This window comes from Myotis brandtii, unplaced genomic scaffold, assembly GCF_000412655.1.
Source record: "Myotis brandtii unplaced genomic scaffold, ASM41265v1 scaffold168, whole genome shotgun sequence".
In the NCBI taxonomy this organism is placed as follows: domain Eukaryota; kingdom Metazoa; phylum Chordata; class Mammalia; order Chiroptera; family Vespertilionidae; genus Myotis; species Myotis brandtii.
The window spans coordinates 3,661,690-3,684,608 of NW_005356173.1; the positions used below are offsets into that span (position 1 = coordinate 3,661,690).

Consider the following 22,919-nt stretch of genomic DNA (forward strand, 5'->3'; position numbering starts at 1 on the left):
AGAGAGTAGAAGGGAGGGAAGGGGGAAAGAGGGAGAGAAATATTGATGTGAGAGAGACACACTGATTGGTTGCCTTCCGCACGTGCACCAACCTGAACTGGGCCAGGAGTGAATCTGCAACCCACGTACGTGCCCATGACCAGGAATCAAACCCAGGATCTTCTGATGCTTGGGCTGATGTTCTAATCCCTGAGCAACACTGGCTAGGGCAAATTTTTGTTATTTCTTGAAGTAAAGCACATGTCACTTAGTCTGGCTTGGGTAGGGGGAGAGAGTAAAGCCGGCATCAGAAACGCTCCAGGAGAGGGAGACCCTGGATATTGAGGTACCTACAGAGATGCAGCCGTGGGGGCAGCATGAGCCAGGACTTGGAGATATGAGCAAGTGTGATGTATTCCAGGTACTAGGACCAGTTAGCTCTGTGTGTCTGGAGATTGGGATGCGGGTCAGCAGGAGGTAAGGTCCATCCATAGGCAGAACCCAAATTATAAAGCGCTGTGGAATGAGATTTCATATTGAGGCAGCAAAGAGCTACTGAAGAATTAGAGCAAACTCCCCCTGGCTGAGTGGGACGATGAGTTCAAAGAGACACCTGGAGAGGAGACCAGTGGAGACAAAGGTGGCATTCCAGACTGCAGGGAGTACTGAGGCCATGCCATGTTGGCAGGGAGGAGGGGCTGAACCGGAGACATGGGCAAGGGCTTGGGAGATATTGAGGAGGAAGAGTAAGGGAGTAAAGGATTGGCAAGGAGGAATGTGCAGTGACTCTGATTCCATCCCAAAGATGGGGACATGCTCAGCCTTGTACTAAGAGGCGAAGCAGGTCTGGAGGGAGGGTAATGCGTTTCAAGTGGACATAAGGTGCGACTTGTATCAAAGATTCAGTGATAACTCGTAACTATTTTGGAGATTTGTACAATATCGATAGGCAAAAATAACGATCATTTGTAAGTTCAGCAAATATTATGTCAAGCAAAGAGCAGGGGATGTAATAGTCATGGGAACACTCACGTTTTTCTATCCAAACAAATCAAGTCATTGCTCTCATGGAGCATACATCCAGCTAGAGAGGACAAACAGTAAACAAGGGAGGGAGCAACAGAATGTCAAATAGTGATAATAGAATAACCACATAAAACAGGATGCTCTGAGAGAGAATAACAGTAGGGTTGTCCAGGACATCACCTCTGACCAGATGACATTTAAGTTGGAGCCTGAAGAACATAAAGCTTGACCAGGGAAGGGGTGACAGGTTCCAGGTGGAGATAACAGGACAAAACCCTGAAATGAACAAGAGGCTAGCAAGAGAGGATTTTATTATTCATAAAAAGCAGGACAGTGTTTTCCAGACAGGTTGTAAATAAAATTAACAATCAAGATGGGAGAGGGAGGTGGTTTTGCTAAGGTTTGGAGTTGTTGACTTCGTAATAGGCATCTTAATAAAATTACTCATCCAGAGCTCCAAGGCAACAGTAACCAAAAAGTGTATCTGAATATTGTATAACTTTATATTCATGACAAATAGCAATCAGTGCCTTGCCAGAAAACAAAAGTGACTAATTGACATAATGTGAAGCTCTTTAAAGAATCTCATTTAATATCCGCAGGTTTATCAGTAAATTAATCAGCAGACTAATAAAGCAAGTTTTAGTTAAATACTTACAAGAAGTTTATTCTGTGCTTTGGTGTTCAGTTCTTTCACTGTCATGAAAAAAAAAAAAGAATAAGGGCACCGTAACCGGTTTGGCTCAGTGGATAGAGGGTCGCCCTTCGGACTGAAAGGTCCCAGGTTTGATTCCGGTCAAGGGCATGTACCGTGGTTGCGGGCACATCCCCAGTGGGGGTGTGCAGGAGGCAGCTCATTGATGTTTCTCTCTCATCGATGTTTCTGACTCTCTGTCCCTCTCCCTTCCTCTCTGTAAAAAATCAATAAAATTTATTTTGAAAAAAAAGAATAAGGGCAAAATTTAGAAGTTTTGCTGTTTAAATATCTGTTTTACCACTTGAAAAATTTGACACTTAATGTCATTATTGAATTTTTTGACATCTTCCTGCTCTTCTGTGAGATTGGAGGACTTAGAATTGGTGCCACTTTTATTAACTGCTGTTCCATTGAGAAAAGCTTTAGCACCTTGGTTCCCTGGAAGAAGGGCTAGGTAAAGGATGGATAGCATATGGCTATGCTGGTCTGGTGTCCTGGGAACAAGAATGGGGTTCTGCCCCTACTGAATGGCAGGCATGGGGTGTGACCTCAGGTTGTGTGTTATATGCATAATGTCTTGCTCTGCTGGTAAAGAATGGTGCATTTTTCAGACCCCTGCAATAATGTCAACATTAAATCAATTTTTAAAACAATTTTTTAATTTAAAAAAAGGCTACAGAGGATGGCAACTTGAAGTCAAGAAATAAATATTCCACCTGGCTGGTGTTCAGTGGTTGAGCGTGGACCCATGAACCAGGAGGTCATGGTTGGATTCCCTGTCAGGGCACATGCTTGAGTTGCGGGCTTGATCTGCAGCAGGGGGCATGCAGGAGGCAACTGATCAAACATTCTCTCTCTGAAATCAATAAAAACTATTTTTTAAGAAACATTCCAAAGCCAAGTAAAAAAAAAGTGCATGAAAAAGTATTTTTAAATTCTTTAAAATGTATAATTGAGCATGCATGAAAGTGAGGAAGATCCTCAGGGACCTGAAAGAAGCAAAACCATGGACCAACAGCATAACTGAAGGCTGAAGCCAGAGCTGGCCTTATGGCTCTAGCCATGCTCTGCAGCCCGCAAGTTCCATTCCCATGACTGTAGGGGATGAAGGGGCCATGCTGAGTGATGAGATGGATCACATATCCCTTCATAGAAAGCACAACCCAAAGGTCTAGATTCTCGGGGGGGGGGGAGGCGGGGGAGGGGGGGAGTTGGGGAGTACTGAAGACCCACCCTGCAAAAGAAGATGGCAAAGGAATTTTGACTGCTTGGATCTTGGCTTGGAGTAAAGAGAAAAAGAAAGGATTTATGCTTTGAAGTTATTTAACAAAAAGTCAGTTCACACTATTTGCATGGTTGAGGGAAAATTCAAACCAAGAAAAAAAGTCAAGGCCCAGGTATCTGAGAAAAACAAATGCAAGTTATCTAAGAGGAACACAACTTTAACCAGGCCTCAAAGAATTCCCACAAATGCATTTCTAAGGACATGATCTCAAAGGAAAAATAATCATGAAATGTATAGAGAAATGAGGTACCATAATTATAAGCCAATAGAAATAACTCATTGCATTTCAGTCCTGCAGAAACTTAAGATATTGAAATTATTGGATGAGATTATTTTTAAAGGTGAAAATAAAAATATAATAATGGAAGTCACTATCATAAATAATGAGCAGCATTTGAAAAAGAAAAAGTTATAAAAATCACAATGTAATGGATAAAATTAAAGGCTGACATGAGAATAGTGAAATGGAAAATGGATCCTGAAAAAATTTTCCAGAAATCTACCCAGTGAGACACAGAGTTGTTAAATATGAAAGAGAAATTAAGAGCAAGAAAATTAGGTCAAGAACATTTAATACATATCTAATTGGAGTTCTCGAAGAAGAGAAAAGAAAAAGAAAGGGAAGCACTGTTTCAGGGCATATTGACTAAGGATTCACCATAACTGAAGAAAATATGCACATGCAGCTTCAGATTAAGGAGTCACAATGGATCCAAACAAGAGGGGGAGACGTCCCAGCTGGACAGAGAGGAAATAGAGATTACCAACAAAAAGAGTGAATATTAAACTGGTGGTTGATGTCTTGACAATGGAAACATGACACATTACAATAATATTTTCAATCAGTTATGAAAAAATAATCATCGACCTTGAATAAAACACCCAGAAAAACTTATAGAGTCTAAGTAAAGTTATTTTTAGATAAACAAAAAGAATAATTGTAGATAAGGCAAATTTTTAGATCATTAAGTAAATAAAGAGCACTATCTCAAAGAACTTACTTGAGGTGATAAAAATGTTTACTGTCCATAGTGTGGGGAATGTGTGGGGAGTAAGGGGTCGCTAGGGGAGGGAGAGGGACAACTGTAATACTTTCAACAATAAAGATAAATTTTTTAAAAATGTTTGCTGGCCAATATAATAGCCACAAGTACACATGGCTAGGGGACTGGCGAACTAAATTTTAATTTTATTTCATTTTCATTAATTTTAATTTAAAGAGCTGCACTTAGGTATTGACTTTCTATTGGGCAATACAGATAGAATAAAATAGCATAATTGACAAGTGTGAGTTAATGGACACTATAGAACAATTAGAGGATAAGCATCTTTTTCAAGTACATATAAAACATTTTTTAATATTGACCATAAATTAGACTCTTTAGAATAAACCTCAACAAATTTTAGATTATTAGTATCACAGAAATGTTGTTCTCTGACCATGATCATATTAAATATTAAATAGAAGTTTATATTCTTGTATATCTGTTATATAAATTGATACAACAGATATACAAGAATAAAAACTTCTATAAATGGATATTACAATTAAAGATATTAAATTATATTAGCCTCATATAGTTTACAAATGATTCCAATCTTACACAGTTCTCAAACCATTCTTTGAGTCCAGTATTAACTTAATACCAAAATATAGTGATACTCCCTAGCTTGTTTGCTCAGTGGTTAAAGCGTTGGCATGCAGACTGAAGTGTTGTGGGTTTGATTCCAGTCAAGGGCACATACCTGGTTGCAGGTTCGATGCCTGGCCCCAGTACACACAACCAATCGATGTGTCTCTTTCACATCAATGTTTCTATCTCTCCCCTCCCCTTCCACTCTTTCTAAAAATCAATGGGAAAAGTATCTTCAGGTGAGGATTAACAACATCAAAAAAATTTATAGACTGAAGGGTTGTGGGTTTGATTCCAGTCAAGGCCACATACCTGGTTGCAGGTTCGATGCCTGGCCCCAGTACACACAACCAATCGATGTGTCTCTTTCACATCAATGTTTCTATCTCTCCCCTCCCCTTCCACTCTTTCTAAAAATCAATGGGAAAAGTATCTTCAGGTGAGGATTAACAACATCAAAAAAATTTACCAAAACATAGTGCTAGAACAAAGTGGGGAAGTGTCAGGCCAATGCCATTCATGAACATAGTAGTAAAATACTAAACAAAAGAACATGGTGAATCCAGCAACTTGTATAAACAATGATTTTTCACCACAAAGTTTATTTCTTTTATAAGTACTGTCTTTTCAAAAAGGCTATAAATGCAATTCACGTTAACAGCTAAAAGGGGGAAAATATTATCATTTAATTAAGAAGACAAAACATTGAATAAAAAATATCAATTCATTTTTTAAAAATCGTAGATTATAAATGGAAAAGAACTCAAAAAAAGATGCAATGTTTTTAAAAAGTGACAGTAACATCACACTTAATGGTTAAACATTAAAAGCATTTTCCTTAAAATCTGTAAACACATAAAAAAGACTCATCACCGTAAAGTTTAATATTGAACAGTAGGCAGTAACCATCTCATTAATACAGGAAAGAATATATAAAAGCATCCCGTTAGGAAAAGAAGAAACAAACTCATAGTCATAAATAAGCTGCAAAAATTAAGATGTCAATGGATTAATTATTTGAACTAATAACAGAGTTTAACAGTTTTCTGGATACAATATCAAAAAAAATTCGATTGTATCTTTACACATACTAGCACAAAGTGTTGCAGTGTGTACTGTTTAAAAACATACCATTTCTGAATAAATTGAACAAATACACAAATGGCCTTTATCAAGAAAATTAGTTTATTCAGAAATGTTTGAAAACATCTAACTGCACAGATTTATCATGACAATAAGTAGGATAAGTGTATATTGTAAGCATGTAAAATTTTTACCAATTTATTGATTCAGAAAAATTCAGTTCAAAGTCTGAGCTGGATTTTTTTTCTTTTTAATTGAGGTGAGATTTATTAACATAACATTAAGTGAAAAATTTTGTGGTATTTAGTGTATTCACAGTGTTGTGCAGCCACTATACTTATGTAGTTTCAAACATTTTCATCATCTCAAAAGGAAACCACACAGGCATTAAAACAGTAGCTCCTCATTCCTCTCTCCCCCCAGCCACTGGCAATCACCAGTCTTTGTTCTATTTCTATGGATTTGCCTCATCTGAACACAAAGTTGAGGGGGAAAAGTCAAATTGGATTCCTACGTTATATCAGTAACAAAAATTAATTCCAGGTAATTTAAAGAACTAAATGGGAATGGCAAAGCTTTAAAATAATTTGTAAAAATGTGGATGAAAGTATTTTGGAGGGAGGAGGGTGGGAGAGGGCAATGGGGGGGGGAGGACATATGTAATACTTTCAACAATTATGATTTATTTTTAAAAAAGTATTTTTATGATTTTAGGACAATAAACCAAGAAGAAAATGTTAAATTCAACTAAAAAATGAAATTAAGAACATTTAGTTTTTTAAAACCACCATAAAAAATGAAGTTGACCTTATTATAATTATAAAAGAATCATTTTCCTCAGCGTTTTCTACAACTTGATAAAACACAAAAATAATCCGATAAGAAAATGGGAAAAAATGAACAAATATTTTTAAATAAGGAAATATAAATAAGCAATAAACATTTGGCAAACTTATAAGTAATCAGGGAAGTATAACTAAAACCAAAGAGAAACTGTCGTTTACCAGTTGTCCAAAGTTAACAGCATGATACTAAGGGTTTTGACCATTAAAAGTTTTACATACTGCTGATAAGATTCTACATTCACACACATTCTTTGGGAAAATAATTTGAAAATGCACCAACCATATGAGCTAATAGTTCCACTTAGGGATATGGTCAAAACTCTCACATTTTCACAGGGCATGTTGAAATAGCAAAAAAAACTAGACACAGTCCAGTGTTTATTAATATTAGATGCAGTAAAATCTGATATACTCCAAGAGCAACATATATAACAATGAGAATGGATAAACTAAGTGCAAGGCTACTTATTATTTGTTATATTTCATATAAACATATTTGTATGCAGTATTTTAATGTTTAAAAAATAAAATTTGACTCCTCATTACTTAAAAACTAAAGTGCAAATGCTATGCAACCAGAAATCCTGCTTCTCTACACTGCCTTCACCAGCTCGATTACCCCATGGTTCCTAAAATAAGTCAGGTGTTTCCTGACTTCATCTTGGCCAAGCCATTCAGGAGATTCTGAAATGCTCATATCCTCTGTCTGATTTTCTAGATCCTCCTCTTCCAGGCCACCTTGGTCATTGGTAATCACCTCCTTCTCCAAAATTCTAAGGCCCACTGCCTGAACCACTCCTGTGACACCCAATGTATATTACTTCCATCTTACTATATGTATGTCCTGTCAAATATCAAGGCTTAAAGCTCTCATAATTATAAATTACTGGACATAAATGCTTCTCCACTAACTCAGAACCTAAAAGAGCAGGTTTCATTTCTATTTCCCAAATTGCTTCTCGGGCACTAAGAAGGTGCTTGTTGATTGTATAGTATGCCATTTCAGTTACAAATTAACATTTTGCTACTAATTTGAAAAGTTATGACCATCTTTTAGATATAAAACAAGCCAAGGTACATCCGTTATCAACCAAAAGAAGTCAACACATGGGATATTGAGACAGTATAAATGATAAGGTGGGGTAAGGCATGTTCTAGCAAGTACATACGGTTTTTAATAAAGAATAAAAATAAAGGGAGCAGCCAGTACTCACACCAATCATTGTCCCTGAGATCCAGTTAATTCCTTCTTCATTTATTCTGTAAAGAGGAAAAGAAATATTTAAAATAATTGGCTAGGGCTTTTCCAGTGGAAAAAAAAAGACTACGAAAGTGCATTAGTACATTATACAAGCAGCATGTGGTTCCATCCAATCACTTTGCTATTATTAGCCACATTTGCTCCTGGGGCCTTGGTACAAAGGAATTAACCAGAGTTATTGAGAGGGCCATGGATGCCATTGACCTGGCTAGAAACTGAAGGCAAGTTAACTTAGAGTAAGTTGGTCTATTTTGTTCTCTTTAACACTGTTCAGAATTATGAACTCCCATCTCATCTGTCACTTCAATCCCATTCACATTAATAAAATCTAATTCATTTGAATAGGATTCATAGTGATTTGATTCAACTCAATCAAATTGCGCTGGGTGGAATCAGTCCTTGATTGAAATCTATTAAATTCAATTCAATAAAATAAATTTAAATATTATGCAGTGAAATTAATTTTTAATTAATTACTATTTCAGTTCAGGTCCATTTTGATCATGAACTTCAGTTCTCCATTTCTAAATTTGGGCCCTATTCAAATTAACAAAATATAGTGAAATCCAGTGTAATTCCGAAAGATACAACATGAGGCTAATGAACTACATTCATTTCCATTCAGCCCTAATCAAATTAGTTTAGTGACATTCAATCACAGTGAGATAAAATGTTCACCCTATACAACCACATTGAATGTTTACATTATAACTTCAAATGATGATTTCCCAACTTTACATCACTGTCTGTAATATGAACTCCACAAAGCTTCTTGGATTTCATTCTGTTTGGTCTTTGCATTAACATAGAACAACATAGAATTAGATGGTTGGGAAACAAGAGAGACTATTGTTACCCAGTTGAAAAAGATGATTTCACAAAATTTATAGGATGCTTGAGATATAGTCTTTGGTATCTGTGAGAAAGTCTACATATATGATTTTTAATTTTATTTTTAAAGTTCTTTATGTAAATAGTAAAATGAATTTACAAAAAAGTGTTAGAATGACAATTATTCTGAAAAAAAATTAAAAATTTTTATCTTTATTTGTTGAGAGTATTACAGATGTCCTCTTCTTTTTCTCCCCAGTGCCTTCCTCCACCTGGATCCCTCCCCACCCCAGGTCTTCACTACCCTATTGCCTGGGTCCATGCGTAATGCATATATGCATAGGAGTTCTTTGGTTCATTTCTTCCTGCCCCCCGCTCCTTCCTTCTCTCTGTCAGTCTGTTCCATGTTTCTTTCCATGCTTCTGGTTCGATTTTGTTCATCAGTTTATTTTGTTCATTCTATTCCTTGTTTGTTTATTTTTAGATTAATTGTTGATAGATATGTATTTATTGACTTTTTTGTTCATATTTTTTTATTTTTATTCTTCTTAAAGAAGAACCTTCAACACTTCTCTTTGTCTTTAACCTTTGGCATTTTAATTGTGATGTGTCTTAGTGTGGGCCTCTTTGGGTTTATCTTGTTTGAGACTCTGTGTTTCCTGGACTTGTAAGTCTCTTTCTTTCACCAGGTAGGAGAAGTTTTCTGACATTATTTTTTTCAAATAGGTTTTCAATTTCTTGCTCCCTCTCTTCTTTTTCTGGCAATCCCATGATGCAAATGTTGGTACACTTGAAATTGTCTCAGAGGCTCCTTACACTATTTTTATATTTTTGGATTCTTTTTTCTTTTTGCTCTTCTGATTGGGTGTTTTTTGCTTCCTCATACTCCAAAGTACTGATTTGATCCTCTACTCCCCTGTTGATTCCCTGTAAATTATTCTTCATTTCAGTTAGTGTATCCTTCATTTCTGACTGGTCCTTTTTCATGTCTTTGATGCTCTCACTAAGTTCTTTGAAATTCTCACTAAGTTCCTTGACATTCTCACTAAGTTCCTTGAGCATCCTTATAACCATTGTTTTGAACTCTGTATCTAGTAGTTTGCTTGCTTCCATTTCATTTAGTTCTTTTCCTGGATATTTCTTCTGAACTTTCATTTGTGACATGTTTCTTTGTCTCCACATTTTGGCTACTTACCTGTGTTTGTTTCTATGTATTAGGTATAGCTGATATGTCCCCTGGACTTGGTAGAGTGGCATTGTGTAGTAGGTGTCCTATAGGGCCCAATGGCTCAGCCTCCCCAGTCACCATAGCTGGGTACTCTAGGTGTGCCTCTGTGTGGGCTGTGTGCACTATTCTGTTGTAGTTGAGCCTTGATTGCTGTTGGCATAACTGGGAGAAATTGACCCCAGGCCAATTGGTTGTGAGGATCACCTGTGACTACAGTGGAAGAGCTATTGTGCAGAAGATACCCCTATGGGGCAGGATTTGCTTCAGTGGGACTTTGGTGCTTTCCGAGTTCACCCTTGAATGTGTCACTCATGGATGTGTAGAGTTGTAATCTGTCATAGTCTGAAGATGTCCACTGGGTGCACTGGCTCTGGGGTCTCCTGGGAGGTGCAAAGTCAGCCACTACCTATGCCAGGGGTCCTCAAACTACGGCCCGCGGGCCACATGCAAATACAAATATTGTATTTGTTTCCATTTTGTTTTTTTTACTTCAAAATAAGATATGTGCAGTGTGCATAGGAATTTGTTCATAGTTTTTTTTTTAAAACTATAGTCCGGCCCTCCAATGGTCTGAGGGACAGTGAACTGGCCCCCTGTTTAAAAAGTTTAAGGACCCCAGAGCATAGGTCCTATGCTCTGCCTGGGGCCACCTGGCACAAGCTACAGAGAAATCTGCAGATGGATGCTATTTGTGTTGGGCTTGGAGGTGCCCGGGTGAGGCCAAGCTGTAAATCTTAGTAAACTGCTACTAGTGCCAGACCTGGGGCCACTTATTGAGAGGTATGGAGCATGCTGAGTCCAGCTGCTAGTTGTTTGAAAGATTTTAGGAAAGTCTGAAGCCTGAGGCAGGACAGGCCATTCATATGGAAAAGCCACTGCAAAGAGCTTGTGTCTGCTACAAATTGGGTGGTGTGGGATCTCAGAGAATCACCAGGGCAGGGCAAACAGTGTGGGTCAGGTTGATGAAGACTCAGATATGGCACCTGCCAGTCAGCTCTGTGGGGATGGGAGGGGAGGGGAGGTCTCAGCAGAGGAACAATGACCTCTGCCACCATTTTTATGTGGGAGAACGATACCCTCCCCCATTTTTGCCCTGATGCCAGACAATTTAGTTACTCTCTAGATGTCCCTGGATCCTTTCCAGTTGCTGCCCCAATGCTGGAACTCAGAGGGAGTGAGTCCAAATAAGTCCATGCATGGCCCCTTTAAGAGAAACTGCCTGGGTCTCTGGCTACCTCCTTGTCAATCAGCTACAATCCCTACTGGTTTTTACACCAATTAAAGGTGTCTTTACTTAGTAAGCATATTATTACCATTCATACCTTGGAGTATTATAATCAGATCCAAGTGGTTAGCTGAAACTGACTGATAAAGAGGAGAGAAAAATTGGTGGTGCCATGGTAAAAATGGAAGGGAGGTGGAAATGGGAGACTTTTCAGAATGCAGTCATTTCTTTAGAAAGAGAATCTTGCCTTGTAAGGGGCTCCAAACAACCAGAAGCTGCCAGGACACAGGAGCTCTGGAAGGCTGTAAGGAAGCTGCCAGCAGGGGGCAGTAAGCAGAACATTGAAAGGCAGGTTTCTGCTGCTTTTGTACTTGTTCTAATTCCTCTGTTAAAAAGCCCCCTGCACATAGTTAATGGAATTTGTAGTAACTAGGTAGTAATAGGTATAATAAAACTAGATTTTATTAAGTTAAAATTATGCTTTTAATTTTTCATTTTGGAAACTATAAACCCTCATAGTATTATTTTTAATATCCTCTAGAAGTGGATTGAATAGAACTAATTAAATGTCTAAGTGACCATACTGGGTCTCATCGAAGAGTGTATCAAGATAATATTTATTTAAGAAAACTATTAAGTTACTTTGTGTAGCCCAGAAGGTCCAAAGAACACATTTTGCAAATCACAGGTATGTACCACATTTCCAACAAGAGGTCCCTCACATTTGCCCTTGTGTTTCTGGAACAACTTGTTATCGGAAAAAATAACAGAGATCTATTGGTTTCTTCGGTCTTGGGAAACAAGTAGCCTCTTTTCTTTTTCCCTTTCTCAATTTAATCATCCAAACCATAATAAACCCTTCACCACCATAAAGCTTAATCTTGAGTACAAGCAGTATAGTGGTTATATTTAATTCAATCTATGCTTGGCTCTTTTAATACAATATGCCTTTGATAATTCAGCCTCTAGTTAACTTAGAATATGGTTCATCATTATCTAATCTTGTCCCAGTATTTATCCTACTTAATATAGTTAACAGACATCGTCATATTCTGAAGGTAGAGAAGTTCTTGAGCTCTTTGCACTAGGTAAATTATTTCTTTTATATCTACTTCCTATTCTTGTCTTTAAAAAAATCTTTTCATTTTTATAGCCTTGAACTGCTTTCCCCCAAAGCCAATTAACAGGTAAATAATGATTAGTAAAGCAAAAAGTACAACTTCATTAGCATAGCGCTGGAATAAGGCAATTCTCTGGTCACAGCAAATTGAATCCTTCTCTTCTTGCTGAACACAAAATATACACCAAATTAATAATTTATTTTGATGATAGTGACTTAATTTAACCATATTAGCCAGTGCTAATATCAAAGCATACATTTGCTCTTTCCCTGGATTACATTTGTCTGATTGGCATTCTTCTGCTCACAGCAGATGTGCAAACAGCTCGGGAATAGCTTTTGCGCTTAACTTCTTTTCCCAGGAAGGAAAACAAAATAGCATTGATTTTTGCCTCGTCCTAACTGGGACCATTAGGTATATAAGACTAAAAGTATTTTGATTTAATAAAGAGGTGGGGAGGTGGGGGAAGAAATGGGAAATGGGGCTACTCTTACCTGGTCACTATAGTACGTCACCTCCTTAAAGTTAATAAAGAAAATGTCATTGCATATCATCCCTTTGGATCCTGCCCTGGTGTCTAGTAAGACCCCCTCCCTATAGGGAACTGAGGGTCTTCCATGTGAGATAAGCTCAGAGCCTGGATCCCATGCAGAGCTTAGGGCTCCTGCTGGAACACCCCTGGTCCAAGCAACTTGATAAGGAGACTTCCTCTCCTGGGCTTCTATTCCCAGAAGGTGCTGGTGGGAATCAGCTGGCTCCCCTCTCCATTTCCCCTGTGGCACGTTTCTCAGCCTCATGCTGAAGGAGAAGCTGCTAATTATCTTGCTTCCTTTACTGATTTTTATGAAGAATACTGAGCCAGCTCCTTTGGTTTGTACAATTTGCCATCACTCTCTGTAATGAAACACTAACACTATTGGGTTGTTTTAGTCACTGGGAGAAATAATCTGAGATGGAGCTGATGTTCTGAGATGTGTTCTCTCTCTGATTATTTGAGGTGCAGACAGAGCAAGGGAGCTTCTTACCAGACCAGCCGTTAACTCCACTTCTCCAGGTGTCTGGTTTGTTTCCTCTCCCCACCAGGCATGTCAGTGTCCCCTAGTTTCCAAAACGAAGGACAGTAACCATATCTTGTTGGGAAAACTTGAGCTTGCAATTCCCTCTGCTGTTTTTAATTAAATATTTCTATTATGGGAATGCATTTACTTTTAAGAGGGGTAAGTGATGTTCAATCTATCAGAGAGCAACGCTGCTCCTGGGGAAGGAGGGGGAAGTGAGATCAGATCATGACCCATTCCTATTCCTATCTCAATGTGCCTCTCCACTTTCTTGCAGATGGAAGTCCTTACACCTGGTGGGTTGGCAAAGCCAATGAGAAGCACTACTACTGGGGAGGCTCTGGGCCTGGGATTCAGAAATGCGCCTGCGGCATCGAGCGCAACTGCACAGACCCCAAATACTACTGTAACTGCGACGCGGACTACAAGCAGTGGTGAGTGTGGGCGCGGCACGCGAGCTCACCCTGCCCTGTGCTTCTCAGTCACACTAATTAGAGAGAAAGAAAGTTTGAAAGGTTCTGGAATAATAAGATAATAGGTTAAGAAAGTTTGGAACTCACCCAGTTGACAAATGTCAAGAGCGTTTTGAAAAACATAAAAGCAGAGAGATGTCAGTGCTACAAGGGTGTGCATTTAGAAATAGACGTTCACATAACTGAAGTGGCCATACATTATCCAGAGAGGAAAATAATGAGCTGTGTAGCGGGCGGTGAACGTTACACAAGGTGCTTTGGAACAATGAAGCTCACGTGCAGCAGGTGAGAGCATCCACTGTAGACGGTCGCCCACGGTGAGTGCGTCCACCTCCTGCAATGTTTGCTTTCAGTAGCTGGACAAGAAAAAAAGAGGGGGTGTGGGAGGGAAGGGAAAATTGTTCTTTGCTCTTGTCTTCAGCAGTAGTGCTGGCTGCTCTACTTTTCTTTCATGCCTTGAACTGTGTGTAACTCTAATAGAAATCAGTTTGAGAAAGATCTAGTTTGGGTCTCTTTCATCCCTCTGTTGGCTTTTGTCCTGCTTCACAGTGAATGGCGAGGTTTGTGTCAGTTTTAAAGATAAAATAAGCTGTCATTCCGTGTGAAAAAGGCCCCGCAAGTTCAGGTGGAAGAACACAAACCTAAGTAAGGTTCCTCCCAGAGGCATACAGGCAGCAGGCACCTGCTTCTCACAGCTTCAGAGACAGGGAGAGGCCCTCTCTGTTCCCTTCCTGCCTCTGGAAGGCAGCACCGAGCACAGCCTTGCGTTTTTTTCACGTGACAGAATGCCCTCGCCTCTGTTTTACACTATTTAGAAGGCAATTTACAATTTTATTCAAACAGTTAACTGAAAACTAATTCTGATTATGAAGTTAATAGATTGTTTGGTAGGATGTCAACCTATCTTTCAAAAGCGACATTTTTTTTTATTTTTTAGTAAATGAATTACTGAGGCTTTATATTGCAGTGGCTTAGAATTTCTGTGTATGTATTTAAATAGCTATCACTATTCTTTAATTGTGGTGCATTGTAAAGAGAAAATCCTGATATTCAATTTGTAATTGTGCTTAAAAGATGTATGTGCACATACGCATCTATACAAAGACTGGAAGTCGGGAAAGTGGAATCAAAAGGACAGTTGAGTGAAGTTAACTTTTTCATTCATATTGTCAATCATTCATTCTGTCAATCATTAACTCAACAAATATTGATTGATGTCTTCTGTGCCAGGGATTCATCTAGGGATGAGATAAAATCATGAATGACAATAACGAGAACTGCTCTGGCTTATGGTATATTGACACTTTTATAGTTGTGTGTTCTTAAGCAAGTTCCAAGACCCTTATTTGTCTGTTCAACATCGACTCACAGCCCTGTTGGGAAGCTGACATTGGGTGCAGCCTTCCTGACTACAAGTGTGAGCTCTGTCCCAGATGGTTCACAGTCCTGGCACCCCACGTTCAATTCTTTGTCCTACCACAAAGGAAAGTTGAGATATTAATGAAAAGGGAAATCTGGTGCATACATTCAAGTGAAGTTCATTTTGGCCAGACATCATGCTAAGTGCTAAGGATTCCATGACAAATAGAGCATGCTCTTTGTCCTCAACTTGCTCAAAAACTAGTGGGGGGAAACCCACAGACAATGTAGTACAATCAGTGCTCTGATGAAGACATTGCAGGATAATAACAAAGCCAGTGGAAGAAATTTCAAGCCTAATGGGAGGGAGTGGAGGGATGAGGTAGGAAAGCCCTTACAGAGAGTGATGCTTGATAGTGAAGATTTTTTCCAGCCACACTCTTCCTCAAAAGGTGGTCTTGGAGTAGAGGCATGAATAAGCATGATCACTTTGGGGAACTGTCTGTACAGTAGCTCTGGAATGTGATGTGGAGAAGAAAGGAGAACCACAGTAGGGCTAAGCATGTAGAAGGTATACCATTAGAGCTTTGATTCTTCTTAGGGTGATAAGAGTTTGTATTTATCTTCATTGAGTCCTGTGGAGGAGGCTTGATGGGAGAGACAGGAGGGGAGAAGGAGGGTGTCGTGATAGCCCTTGAAAGGCATCAGAGGCAAGACCATGGGGAAGAAGAAATATATATAAGATATTTTGGAAATAGTATCTGCAGGACTTGATAGTTATGATGATTCAAGAAGAGAGAGAGGAGACTGGATAGGCTCCCCATCAGGCACCTAGGAATGGAGTGGAAGCAAGGTCGCATATCAGGCCAAGGAACAAAGCTTGGAGGAGGTAGATGATGAGAGCAGCTTTGAAAATATTAAATTGGAGGCACCAGTATCATGTCATGTTTAAACTCACAGGGACACCATTAGTGGGATTACCGATAAGAAGTGTAGATTTAGAGAAATGTATTTGCATCTGAAAACATTTTCAAGAACACACCTGAATTGAGATCACAGGTGAGAAGCAGCCTCATGCACACACACAACCCTCCAGCAGGATCTGATTGGATTATAACTTTTCAGTTCCTCAGGGACTTGGACACTGCCAATGTCTTGTTTCTTTCTGGCTGAGTTACAGCTAACACATCCCCACCCCTTTGCTTTTATAAAATGTGTCTAATCTTACCTAATAATAGACAAACATGGTAATTGATCATACCTTCGCTACTCCTCCCATTGGCTAATCAGCGTGATATGCAAATTAACCACCAACAAAGATGGCGGTTAATTTGCATACTAGGTTCCAAGTGGTGGAGTGAAGTCTGACGGCCCCGGGCCGGAGCATCAAGGCCTCACACCCTGGGGGCCAGGCGGAGCAGCAAGGCTTCACGGCCCCTGGATCAGTGGAGCAGCGAGGACTCACGGCCCCAGGGCCCGCGGAGCAGCAAGGCCTAATGGCCCCAGGATCGGTGGAGCAGTGAGGCCACATGGCCCCAGTGCCAGGCGGAGCAGTGAGGCCACACGGCCCCAGGGTTGGCAGAGCAGAAAGGCATCACGGCCCCGGCGCCATGTGGAGCAGCGAGGCCACAGGGCCCCGGTGCCAAGCGGAGCAGTGAGGCCTCACGGCCCCGGGGCCTGCTGAGCAGCGAAGCCTGACGGCTCCGGGGTGGCTCCGACCAGAGCCCAGCCAGAGTGAAGGCCTGGATCCCCGGTGCAGGAGGAAAACCGGTGCCAGCAGCCAAGGGAAGGGAAGGCCTATTGCACAAATCTCTTCATGCAACAGGCCTCTAGTGTTTCATAATAGAGGCATTCTATTGTGAGCTAACTGAAAATGTAATGAATATATTTCTAATAAATAGCTAATAAAATGATCTTCCCTGTCTGGCACAAGAAAGAAAGCTTTCAGTGATGCCTTATCAGTCTTTGAATTCACCAGCACCTGGCAAAGGGTCCACTCTGTGGATGCTTTCATTATGTTGCAATGAATAGTTGGTTCTAGAGGTGTGTTCCAACACTGTCAAGAGCAGTGGAGAAAGAGCAAGACTTGGAGCTGAAAGACTTGATATCCACGCCAGATTTTTTATTACGGGGGGGAGGCTTTTAACCATTTTGAAACTAAGATTTGTTGTCTGTGTAATAAAAATAAATCTTGGTTTGTCAGATTTTTGTGAGAATTACATAGAATATAGAATATGAAAACATTCTGTAAATTGTGCAGTATGAGATGCATAGCAGTTTGCAATTCTTAATTATGTAATTCTCATTGTGATTCTTAATGATTCCAAATTAATCTTAAGGAATGAAAACAGACTGTGAAAAGTAGGTCTCTTCCTGTTCTCCACCTGCTATGCAGCAGGTCTCGGGTCAAATTATACCGTGGTAGCATTGGAGAATAGGCTTTATTGGAGAACCTTACAAATCAGGGATCATCAAGGGAAGAGAAGGTACAGGACCCCAGTGCCATGAACCCTCAGAGGGAGATGCTAGAGCCAGGCTATTATGCTGAATACATCAAGGATGTATGTTCCAAGGAACCCTTTACTTCTCCCACTTCCCATAGTTCAAGAAGAGCAACTTTGTCAGTGGGGGAAATCTCTCTTAGGGCACCAGGCAGCTGGCATAGGGGTCAGCTGTCTCCAGCATTGTCTGGGAGTCCTGGAACAGGGAGGGAGCCAGGCCTCTTTAGAAAGTCAACTTTGGGTGCAACCTCCTAGACTAGAAGTGGGGAGCACTTCCCAGTTGGTCCATTGTCCAGGAACCCAGTTTGTATGCCCCCATAATCACCACTATTCAAGTCTTTTTGTCCTACCACTGAGAAGGAAAGGAAAATCTAGTACAGAAATCCAGGGGAAATCCACATATGTGAAACCATATTTGTTGTTTTCTATATATATAAAAGCCTAAGCGACTGAACAACCGAATGACTGAACAACCGGTCTCTATGACACGCACTGACCACCAGGGAGCAGACGCTCAATGAAGGAGCTGCCCCCTGGTGGTCAGTGCACTACCACAGCCAACCCCCTGCAGCCCCTCCCCCTGCCAGCCAACCTCCCTCGGCCCTGAAAGGCCCTGATCAATCGCCAGTGAGGTTAAGGGACCCCACCGTGCACAAATTCATGCACCGGACCTCTAGTGTCTATGACGCGCACTGACCACCAGAGAGCAGACGCTCAATGAAGGAGCTGCCCCCTGGTGGTCAGTGCACTACCACAGCCAACCCCCTGCAGCCCCTCCCCCTGCCAGCCAACCTCCCTCGGCCCTGAAAGGCCCTGATCAATCGCCAGTGAGGTTAAGGGACCCCACCGTGCACAAATTCATGCACCGGACCTCTAGTGTAAACATAAAAATAATGGTTCTCTGGAATCACATGCTTTTAGACACTGCGTCAGCTGAGAAAGTTACCTCTTCCAATAATCTTACCTTAATCACACTGAATCATGTGATTCAAATGGACTGAGACCAAAATGGGTACAAACTTCTCCCATGTCATTTCCCACGTATGTGGCCTAAGGAAGGTCATTGAACTTCTGTAAGTTTTCATATCAACAAAATACAGACAGATAGTATTTCCCAATTCATGTAAAGATTTGGAAAAATGCTGTCATAAATGAATGTTTAAAATTACAGTAGGGTATCTATAATAATAAAAGCATAATATGCTAATTAGACTGGATGTCCTTCTGGAACTCCCTTCAGATGACCTTCTGGATGAAGCCGGGGCTGTGAGGGAAGCCCAGGTCCTGGGTGCCTGCTGGCAGCCAGAGGGAAGCCCGGGTCCCAGGTGCTGGTGGCCAGAGGGAAGGAAGGCCTACTCTTGCATGAATTTCGTGCATTTGGCCTCTAGTATTATTTGTATTATTTAATTTTGAATGGAACTCTAGCTAAAATCATCAAAATTTTCTTAAATTACAGATGCATAAATTGGGCCCCAGGAAAACTGAAATTACTTTCCAAAAATTATGTTACTTTCTAAAAAATGAGAAGCAAAGAGAAGACTAAGACCCAGGTTTCCAAACTTCCAGTCTAGTGGCTTTTTATAATATCATGATCATAGAAGAATATTCATGTTGGTTTTGTTTTTTTAATGACTTATGAATTTAATACTTTAACTAAATGTAAGTTTTAAATATAAAGCTTAATCAATAGATTACATGTTATATGCTCTTTTCTAAAGAACTCTAAAACTTAGATTATGCATCTATTATTCTTTTCTGGAGTTAAATACACAGAAATGGGCTCAGATAAATGAGGTTGTAGCTCAGAGTGTGACTGGGTCTCACAGCAAAGCAGTAATGGCTGGTTAGAACGAGAAGTATTTCAAGAATTGCCTGATTATCTATGCTGTGAGAAGTTTTGCACAGTTACTTCTGAGATTGAATGTGATTTAACATTTATAATTTACTATTCATAGGTATAGTAAATATTCCCACCTACAGTGCCTGAATGCTAATTAAGTGAGGCTCAGTCTCAGCTAAGTGCCCACCACTATTCCTGGTCTCTTGTCGCCTGACTCAATGAGCTATATCATCGCATCTGAAATTAGCAATACCAAAGTGGAATTACCAGTGAAAGCATCCACTCATAGCTGGAGTGCCCTTCTCTCCTTGTAGAATTTCTGGATGGTTGTGTCCTGGCCAAGATGAGCACATTCACAGGGGGAAATTAGTGAGGTGAAAACCAATTAGCACAGTGTCCCCATTAGTAAGCAGTTCCCAACCCAATATTAAAAAGGCTAAATGCTTCCCCCGTGTGCCCTATTTCATTGACCCCAAATGGGATTGGCTTGTCTATAGGGCTTTTTTTCCAGGGCCAAAGACCATGCATGACCAAGGTTTGCAGGCAGTCGAACCTCTGCAGTATATCCAACCAGAAACTTTCATTTGATTGGGCCAGCCTACTCTCTAACAACTAGCTCCTAAATATTTTCAATATTTTGAAAAATAATCATTTTCATTGTTTTTAAACAATTTCATCTAACCTTCTTAATAACATTTTTCCATGAAACATGTTGACTTACTCAAAGTGAAATATTTATATGTGTATTCTCATTTATCATGTTGTTCAAATAATAATAGTGAACACTTACTGCATGTTAATTACATGCCAGACACTAATCTAAGTGCTTAAATGTATTGTGTCATTTTAAACACATTGACTTTCAATGAAGATATTGTTTTGTCCTCATTTTACACATGAGAACATTAAGCCCCAGAGAGATTATGTTACTGGTAGTTCCCTCAGATCACAGAGCTAACATGTGGTAGAGCCAAGATTCAAACCTGGGGCAGGCAGACTCCATACTCATGTTTGGATATTACATAGAAAACATAAACTCTGCAAAATTTTTAACATATGCACTACATACAGTACAATTTTTCTAATTTTTATAACAAAAAATTTACTATCAACATTTTTAAGTGTATAGTTCAATGTTATTAAGTACATTGATTTTATTGTGCAACCATCACTACCCTCCATCTCCAGCACTCTTTTCATCTTGAAAACTTAAATTTTGTCCCCATTAATCAATAACTTCCCACTGCTCCCTCCTCCAGCCCCTGACACCCACCATTCTTCTTTCTTCTCTGAATTTGACTGCTTAGTACCTTATAAAATGGAATCAAACAGTATCTTTTGTGTGTGTGTGTGTGTGACTAGATCATTTCACTTAGCACAAAACCCTCAAGCTTCTTCTATGCTGTAGCCTGTGTCAGAATCTCCTTCATTTTTAAGACGGAATAATATTCCATTCATGTGTATACCACATTTTGTTAATTTGTTCATCCATCGATAGACACTTGGGTGGCTTCCACATTTAGTCATTGTGAATAATGCTGCTGTGAACATGAGTATACCATTTTATTTTTAATATCTACCTTACTCTTTGGTATTCCTGATTTCTTTAAAAGTAATTTTATTGTAAAAAGGTTCAAATTTCAAATTATTTTCTAAATGTAACCTGGTTTGTAATCCTAACTCTGTTGCTTGCCAGCTCAATGACCTTGAACACGTTATAAAAGCTCTCTGACTATTACCTCAACATGAAATTGAAATAGTAATAACACCTACATTATGTGGTAGGTCAGTGGTTATAACGAGAGGATACTCACAAGCAGAAACACACATCTATCTTCCACTATAACATCTATTTTAATTGTTGTCATGTGTCCAGTAAGCCCACCTCACACTACACACACCCATGCACACCACGAGTTATCTCGTGGTTTCCTGGGTGCAACTTCAGAGGTGTTCAAGAACAACTTCTCAATCCTTTCACGCTGCCCTTCTTGCCTGGGTGCCCTTTTGTCACCCCTGCTGCTGAGGCTGTTTCCTGTGAGATCCTTGTTCTGTTGGCTGTGGCTGCTGTCTCAGTCTGTGACCATTACTGATGCTGCCGTGGAGGGGAAAGGGCTCCCCAGTCATGCCCAGCACAGTGGAAACCCCATTGTGTCTTTAACTGAGACTCCACTGAAGGCTTGGGGCTTACAGAAATATGCCACTGAGGACAACGTACCTTTGCTATCTAAATAGCCACTTTTAGAGACCACAAGCAGGACTCTGATCCTTGAGTCCCTGCCTAGCTCTCAGCAATCCTTGCCCCAGACATCAGAGCTGCTCTCACTAAGGATGTTCCTCAGGCACCCCTTAGAACATTTGGATCTAAGCTGGGACCTCCCGCACAGCCCAGAGGAAGAGCAAGCCCTTCCACCCTGTCCCAAGTCCTACCTCAGTTCCCAGAGGAGGGATATTTGTTTTTCAAGCTGATTCAGAGATTAAATATTGATTTCTTTTTAAAAGAAAATGCTCAGCTTAAGACAGAAGGAGCTGTGTCAATCACCATGGCCTGGAAACAGGCCATCCTAGTAGCCCAACCTGGGTATTTGGGTTTGTTGGGTATGTTTTTCCAAGTCGGGGTTTAGGCTGAGGTGACACCTACTATGTGACAGCAGTATGACTCAAAGTGTACAGTGACATCTCAGTCAAATTTTATTTCATAGTCTTTCCTCATTAGGGGAGAAGTCACGGTAGACACCTTTTTAAGGACAACTTGGAAATTGCTATCCAAACTTTAACTCATACATTCTTTGACTGAACCCTTTGCTATATGGCAATTACTTTCTTAAATGAATACAAACAAATATAAATACTAAGACTTTATTTTCCATATTTCGTAGCAGTCAAAACCAAACCAACCCAAGTAGAAATGTCTATTAATAGAGGATGAGATAATTTTACTGTAATTTGGTGGTGAAAGGAAGGAGACATATACACAAATGCTTGCATGGACGGATGGCCAAGGTGAAAGGCAAAAGGCAAATTGAAGGAAAGTATTCTGATACAAGTCTATTTTTGTTTTTTAAATGCCTATAGATGCATAGCCCTTATACATGGATAGATAATTTTTGGAAAATGCACAAAATAAATGACTAATACTAGTTAGCACAGTGGACTAAGAATGAGTCTTCCCCTCGGTCTTATGGGAAATTGTCTTTATCCCATCATACCTCTTATTTATCCTTTCAGTTTTCTGCCATGATTACATATAACCTGTTCAATTTTTAAAAATTTAAAATACATTAGAAAACTAAAATAAAAGAGCAAGGGCTCCCATAGGCATCCTGTCACCTAACACAACCACATTAAGCTGTTAAGAAAAAGCAGATAGAAGAATTATTTTCAGCAACCATAAAAAGGCGTCTGCATCCTTGATTCTGCTCGCCCCAATACTGACATGAGTTTCTAGGAAGCCTGTTTCACAGTGAAACTGA

At 39.8% G+C, this 22,919-nt stretch overlaps 1 protein-coding gene across 1 annotated transcript in view; it reads left to right on the forward strand.

The window, feature by feature from the left end:
• CNTNAP2 (contactin associated protein-like 2) overlaps window positions 1-22,919 on the forward strand; it is a 1,278,915-nt gene that overhangs the window by 879,785 nt on the left and 376,211 nt on the right. The window contains exon 14 of the mRNA XM_005862840.2: window positions 13,551-13,707. Coding sequence (XP_005862902.1) covers window positions 13,551-13,707 — 157 coding nt within the window. The remainder of the gene's footprint in view (window positions 1-13,550; window positions 13,708-22,919) is intronic.